The following is an 8,102-nucleotide window of genomic DNA, read 5'->3' as shown; positions in this document are numbered from 1 at the left end:
CTATAGACTAGACTATAGACTAGACTATAGACTAGACTATAGACTAGACTATAGACTAGACTATAGACTAGACTATAGACTAGACTATAGACTAGACTATACTATAGAGTGCACTATATACTTATTTATAGACTAGGCTATACTGAAGGCTAGGCTAGTAACTAGACTATAGACTTTATACTAAACTAGACTATAAACTAGATTATAAACTTGACCCTAGACTAGAATATAGACTGGACTACCGGCGTTATAGGGTAACACAATAGGATTAGTACATGAATCGAATAGAATCGAACTTCGATTTTCAAATAGAAATATATCGTTAATTTTATATGTATGTATATATACAAATGTATTTAACTAAAATATTAAATATTTTGCTTTATATTTCATTGTTTTTTATTTTATCATGTAATCATTAAACAAAAATTTACTTTAAAGCATTAATATTATAGTTATTAACTATCAAACACTAATGACTTTGCATTTTTTTTAATAATCATGCTAAAATATAGATTTCATTTCGTTTCAGCTGTCAAAATTGTGTAAAACTAATTTTGATGATGTCACTGCTACTGATGCACGAATTGGATGTTTTATACGGAAATTGGAAACGAGTATTATAATTTTCACAATTTTCTTTCTAACTGTGATTTATAGAAAAATTTTGTTTGAATTTTTATTCATTTAAAACTGCAACAATTTTAAAGTGTCTACGAAAAAGTTTTGAAACTGATGAAAAATATGAAGGCCTTAAAAGATCTTGTACATCCGGTAAAAAAGGAATTTCGTCGTGAGAAATGTGGTTTTGAACACACACCGCCAAATGATTTTGTTAAATCCCAAGTGAGTAGCAATCAATACAAAGGTGACACCCTTTTCAGATCAGAATGAGGATTTTTAAACATTCATTAAGTAAAATATCTAATTTCAATTAATTTTTAACTTTTAAATTATTAATTATATTTCAAAATATCAATGTACTAACTAAATCAGTTCATGGTAACTAATTTAAAACACTTCGATTAGCTATTCATATATAATTTCGAAAATTAAGAACTTATTAATATTGTATCCAATAGAAATCCAAATAATAACTTTAATTATAATTTAAATAGTTGAAGGTTACTTAATAGTGTGATTCTAAATGTAATCGAATCCAACCAAATCATAAGTATTGAAAACCCCAACGACCGCAAAACATGTGTTTTAAATCACAAAGTTAAAAAAAAACTTAAAAAAAGTTAAACAAACGTTAGAAACTGTTTCTAAATGGTGCGTCTATTATTTGGGTCAATGTCCAAATGTTTTGGAATATATATGTACTTACACCTCCTCATACTTTTGATATCACTTCACCTTCTTTTTATAAGAAATTCGATATAAAAACACGCACAGCTTGAAAACCAACTTTTTTTGTTGTTGATAGTTTTCTTTAAAACAACCTTCAAAATCAAAACCCCCAAAAATTTGTGGGAGGCTTTTAACGAGTTAAAGGAATTCATGTCAATCGGTCACCTTGGGAATTTTAAGGAGAACTTTCAAATCAACATCATTAAAGATGCAGCAATTGTTTTTTTGTGTGGGAAAAAATTTAGGTCAATGTTCTCCTATTTTATTAAGTAAAAAAAGTGGTATTACTATCAAAAAAGGATAAATGTTTAACCTTGCTAGAAATGGAGTTATAGACTACGTAGTTTTCGAATAACAAAAGGATATATATCTTTGAAAATCATACTTGTTTTGCGGCTGTTAGAGGCCTTCATCAACCTAAAAGTACATTTGATGAGAAGTAACTACTTACTACTGATATAAAATTAAAAACAAAAAGTCAGATTTCTATATTCGGCTGTGTCGAATCTTATTTACCCTTCACTAAGTATGTTTTAAATTACAGTTTTTATTTATCTTGTACATGTCACATGTCACACATAACATACACACAAACAAATATAAAATGTAGCAGAAAGAAATATTAACCGTTGTACTGTACTACCACCGTTAAACTGTATTACCACCCTCAAACAAATATGAGCTGTATTACCAACATATTACTGCTTTATCTCCTTGTTGTTTTTATGCTTTTATTTATAATTTGTTGAGGAAATTTTCAGAGGTAGTCTCAGATTTTTACCCATATCTCAGTTTTTTATGGACCGATTTTGCTGATTTTCAATAGGAAACTTCTCGAAAGCATGTCTGACAGAATTATTGATGATTTGGATCTCAAATATATCTGGAGTCTTCAGAAAATTGACTTCAACAGACAGGCGGACATGGCTTAATCGACTCCGCTATCTATAAGGATTTCGTATATATATACTTTATAGGGTCGGAAAATCATATTATAGAAATTACAAACGGAATGACAAACTTATATATACCCTTCTCACGAAAATGAAGGTGAAAGTAATTGTTTATAAATAAAACCGTGGTGTTCTCTTGTTAGTTTACCTTCAACTGCAAAATTCCGATATATGTCAATTAGATCATCCTGTTCTTTACCAGCTAATTCCAAAAAATGGGAAATTTGTCATATAACCTTAAACTTTTGCAGAAACATTCTACAATCGCATAGTCGCAATTATATTCATTCTAGATTTTTCAATATGTTCTTAATAATTATGTAAAGGGTTTCGATAACCCCCTCCATTGAGGTCCAAATTTGAAACTTAAAATTGACTACATCCCTTCAGAATTCGAAGTAGATTTAGCCCTTTAGAAGTCGAAATGTCTTGTTGGCCTTATTTCAAGATGATCTTTTTCAGTCACTGGGTGAGCTTCTGTTACAACTTCGCCCCATTGTGTATCTTACGCGGAGGTGGCAATTTACATATATAGAATTTCCAGTCTATTATACACAAGTACTTCAGATATATTTTCTCTGACCGTTACTGCCCCGTAGCTTAACTTCCGAGATGCAAAAACATCATTATGACCACTCAGATGGGATGGCCTCTGTTAAGTGGGTAACAGCACCTAGAGCTGCAACTGGTTATTCGAAGTACAAATAAATCAAATAAGCCGAAGAAATTCTTCTTACTCACAGAGAAGAGTTTTCTTCGAACACGGTAGAAAAATTCAATGGTATCATTTGATACCTTTTATCCATGACCTCTTTTATTAAGTCGTCAACAGCACCTAGAGCTGTAATCTGTAATCCGAAGTACAAATAAGTCAAATAAGCAGAAGACATTGTTCTTACTCACAGAGAAGAGTTTTCTCCGAACACGGTAGAAAAATTCAATGGTATCAATTGATACCTTTTATCCATCACTATTCAACCCTGCACAAAAAACAACATACAACAGACTAACTCTGGGAATACGGGCGTATTTCCCCTACATTCAACCTGTATCATATACATTATACACCAACTCATTTCCAACGCTTAGCTACTCCTTCGTGGGGTATCTGTTGTCATTTGGCAACAGCATCAAACTTATCCCGAAATATAGATTTCACAGCGCTCGTATGGATTTAAACCATAGCCAATACATGAATCCCGAAGGAACCTTAACCAACTTACCAACAAGGACATAGTCTTGTTGGCAACTAGCCACCCAAAGTACCAGATTCTGTTGTTTGTTGCTTCGACCGCATGTCAAATAATTCCAAGGAAAGGCCGAGAATACATTTGACATCAACTGATATTGCAATACACCAAGATTAAGGTCTTTCATCAAGGCAACATGTCTGGGGGTGATTGGTAGTTGTCCGTGTGTATGTTGAAATCAGTTTTCAGAAGATCTCAGATATCAGCAAGATGAAGATCATTAATATTTTCTTCGTTCGGGAAAAACACTTAGCAAAATCGGTCCAAAAATAACGGAGATGTTGTTATTGTCTTGAAACCTGAAATTAATTAACTGATACTGTTTCGTACCTCAATAAGTACTTTTTGAATTGTCTATAATATTGAATCGAGAAACATGAAAAAAGTTAGTTAATTTGTCAGTCGGAAAGGTATTTAGTTAGTTAGTAAGTTAGTTAGTTAGTTAGTTAGATAGATAGATAGATAGATAGATAGATAGATAGATAGATAGATAGATAGATAGATAGATAGATAGATAGATAGATAGATAGATAGATAGATAGATAGATAGATAGATAGATAGATAGATAGATAGATAGATAGATAGATAGATAGATAGATAGATAGATAGATAGATAGATAGATAGATAGATAGATAGATAGATAGATAGATAGATAGATAGATAGATAGATAGATAGATAGATAGATAGATAGATAGATAGATAGATAGATAGATAGATAGATCGATCGATAGTTAGTTAGTTAGTTAGTTAGTTAGTTAGTTAAATACGTAGTTAGTTGGTTAGGTAGTTAGTTAGTTAGTTAAATAGGTAGTTAGTTAATTAGTTAGTTAATCAGTTAGTTAGTTAGATTCATTTTTAAAATTCTAAAATAAATTATCTTTTCATCAATTTCAGTGGCAAAATCGTACCAAAAGTATTGTATATTTAATATATCGTTGGTTTTTGGCATTATTCTTCACTGCTGTTGTCATTGAGTCAATGATAGATCCAGATCCAGATGAGAATCCAAATTTTTGGTTATATTTTATATACATGACAAATTGGGGCATCATGCTGTGCATGATTACAAATGTTTACGCTGCGATACTGGTAACAATTTGGCATTTTCATCCAGAATATGCGGGTGAGTTAAATGACATTGACACGTAATTAAAATTGTAAAGATCAAAATGGAAAATTTTCTTTTAGACAAACTTTTAAATCTGGAATCATTAAAAAGTCCTTTTCGCATTTACTGGGCTATGCATATAACAACATTGGTGGTATCAATTGTGATAACAATTATCTATTGGAGTATTTTATATGATGGTGGGTTGACATTTCGTTTTAATAGTTTTAATAAAACTATAAGAAAAAATTTATTTCCAGCAAACGAAAGTACTTTGAGTGCTACAAACATTTTAACACACGCCTTCAATTCGATTTGTATGTTTATCGATCTGTTGATTGTTGCTCATCCTTTAAGACTTTTACATATGTTTCTGCCAGTTTGTTTTGGTCTATTCTATGCTTTCTTCTCTGTCATTTATCAATTATGTGGAGGTCATAACAGGTAAGCGACAAGTAGCCAAAAACAGAATGAAAACAAATCATTGTTTTGTCATATTCCTGTGTCTATATTTCGATTACAATTTTATTTTTGTTTTATTTTATTTTTTTTGGAATCTTTAAAGAAAGGGAAAGCCTTACATTTATCATGTGATTGATTGGAATAAACCTGTTAATTCTACGTTAACTGTGGTGGGTGTTATACTGCTCTGCTGTTGTGTTTACATGGCCTTATTTACGATTTACAAATTAAGGACACTACTCTATCGACGTCTCAACAATGCCACCTTTATCTTACCCACCACAGCACCACCACCGATTACCAAAAAACACATTGGCACCGGCATCAAACACACATCGCCGGGCATTTCTATGGTATTGGGCAATTTTGAGGGCCATACAAATCCTGCTTTTTCAAAGAGTTCTGAAAATATTACCAAAAATTCACTTTAGATAATGAACTTTAGAAAAGCGTTTTTTATAGGTATTTTATAGCTTTCTATATAAAATTAGTTATAAAATTTAGTCAAATCAGATCTATTTGGGGAATGGGGGATAATTCAGCTGCTTGAAGAACTGTATTAAAAATTCCCAAAATAGATCTATTCATATTTGCATCTGTATATATGTATATGTATTTAATAGCTTAATTAATAAGTATTTTTTCGAATTTTTTCAAGTACAATAAATTTAAATTTAAAATATTAATTTTAATTATTATTTCTATTTAATAGTTTTATTATTACATTTAAATTTTAAATATTGTAAATTTAAAATTGTAATATGTATTTTTTTTTTTTGTATTTACGCGAGTACAAGTATTTAGTGTTAGACTCAGGGGAAATTATTGATATAAAAAAAATTGTTAAATTTCATTATAAATAAGTGTAAATTTATCAAACATTTAGATTAATTATCATATTAATGTATGGCGTACTAGTATTAGAAACTATAAATAAAATATTAGTAAATAGTTTTTTTTTCAATATTTTTATTTGAACTTTCGAACTTTGAACTTGGTTAAACTTGGATGGTTTGCTACAATTCGGGAATCATTAAGGGAAGCGTAATATCATAACATAAATTTTGCTAGCTAGTTTTTATCAAGTCCTAGTTGAAGTCGAGAAAAAACAAGTAAGAGTTCTATATTCAGCTGTACCGAATATTTTATACCCTTCACCATCATGTGTTAAAAAACATTCAGTACGAATTTTATTCAAAATCAAAAAATACCAATTGCAAAACGGTAAGGTACTCCCAAAGTCCCTTTTATAGGTTATCACTTAATCCAGACTCTACAAACTTAGTTTCATGTTTCTAGGTTCAATATTATTGAAAATTCAAAAAGTACCTTTTGTAGAACGAAAAACTACAAAAAAGTCCTCTTTTTTGGGTTCTCGCCTAATCCGGGCTCTACAAACTTAATTTCACGTTTGCAACTTCAATATTGTAGAAAATTCAAAAAGTACCTTTTGTAGAACGAAAAAGTACCAAAAAATCCCTTTTTTTAAGTTCTTACCTACATGCTAAATTTTATGTTTCTAGGTTCAATATTATAAAAGTACCTTTTGTAGAACGAAAAAGTACCAAAAAATCCCTTTTTACGGGTTCTCGCCTAATCCGGGCTCTACATACTTAATATTATGTTTCTAAGTTCAATATTATAGAAAATTCAAAAAGTACCTTTTGTAGAACGAAAACGTACAAAAAAGTGCCTTTTTGTAGGTTCCTACCTAGTCAAGGCCCTACATGCAAAATTTCATGTTTCTAGGTGCAATATTATAGAAAATTCAAAAAGTACCTTTTGTACAACGAAAAAGTACCAATTCCGGATTTCGCAGACATCTGGGGTTTCTGAAAACTGATTTCACACAGACAGACGGACATAGCTAAATCCGCTCCGCTATCTATAAGGATTCAGAATATATATACTTTATAGGGACAGAAAATTATATTATAGAAATTACAAAAGGAATGACAAACTTATACATATATACCCTTTTCACGATGATGAAGGGTATAATTAAGAAGTTATCTCCACGGATTGGTTCGGTACCTGTTTTTGATTCCTAGATAAATTAAGAAATAATTTCAAACCTGATCTTATACTCAATGGATCTAATAACAAATTTAAAATTGATTTTGATTGATTTTTTTATATACGATTATTAGATCTTACAATGTTGGCAGAAAAGTGTTTAGAGAATGTCCAACAACTATATCAACTTACAATTTTTGTCATATACTTGTTACTATACGCACAAATTGAAAAGTAGAAAAAGGATTCTTAAATCGGGTTATGGATAAAGAAACCTTGTTAACTACATATAAAACGATTGATCGGTCAGTGGTTAACTATGCTGCTCCATTGTGGTCACCTTCGCTCAGTGATACCCAAAATTTTGCCCTAACGACTGTACAAATTACCTCGGAACATCACATACACTAGGAAACGAAAGTCCTTTCAGTCAAGAAACACAATATCATGTTGTTTAAACAGTTCCTCCAGCAATGCCATCGGAGAAGTCATAACAACTTTAACATCACACAGCTGGATGCTCCGCCGAGGCATATCAGGAAGGATCTTCGTGTATACGAGGAAACATATGCAGAAGACATACAGGCAGACTCAATGCCCACTGGTCACGTGTATACCGTGCCGTCCCTAACGAATGTTCTGAATGTGGTTAGGATCCTCATTACACCCACCAAATACTCTGCCAAACCTACTTCATTTCGTCCAAAAGATTTGTGGACGCATCCAGTTGAAGTGGCCCATTTTTAGGTCTGGATATTGCTGTAGAGTCCCCCAACTAGATTATTGTATAGCTTTAGCTGTTACAACAACAACAACTTTTGTCTTTCAAGATCGTAAGATCTGAAAACTTTGGGACGAAACAATCACGGCCTCTGGTCAATATTATATTGTACATAAACTTCACAATGTGTTAGATACGGTCATAAGAATAATTCTAAAAGTACATCTGAAAACATC

General features: G+C 31.3%; 1 protein-coding gene across 1 annotated transcript in view; it reads left to right on the top strand.

Annotated features, from left to right (window-relative positions):
• The window catches only part of LOC111691064 (protein rolling stone), a 17,458-nt gene extending 11,363 nt beyond the window's left edge, over window positions 1-6,095 (top strand). The window contains exons 2-7 of the mRNA XM_046945152.1: window positions 533-617; window positions 711-846; window positions 4,454-4,682; window positions 4,748-4,867; window positions 4,928-5,111; window positions 5,233-6,095. Of these exons, the coding sequence (XP_046801108.1) occupies window positions 592-617; window positions 711-846; window positions 4,454-4,682; window positions 4,748-4,867; window positions 4,928-5,111; window positions 5,233-5,560 (1,023 nt within the window). The 5' untranslated portion in view covers window positions 533-591 and the 3' untranslated portion in view covers window positions 5,561-6,095. The remainder of the gene's footprint in view (window positions 1-532; window positions 618-710; window positions 847-4,453; window positions 4,683-4,747; window positions 4,868-4,927; window positions 5,112-5,232) is intronic.
• The last annotated feature ends 2,007 nt before the right edge of the window (window positions 6,096-8,102 follow it).

Source organism: Lucilia cuprina, chromosome 2 (assembly GCF_022045245.1).
Source record: "Lucilia cuprina isolate Lc7/37 chromosome 2, ASM2204524v1, whole genome shotgun sequence".
In the NCBI taxonomy this organism is placed as follows: Eukaryota; Metazoa; Arthropoda; class Insecta; order Diptera; family Calliphoridae; genus Lucilia; species Lucilia cuprina.
Note: the sequence above shows the minus strand (reverse complement) of the source record. Positions and strands in the feature narration are given on the sequence as shown.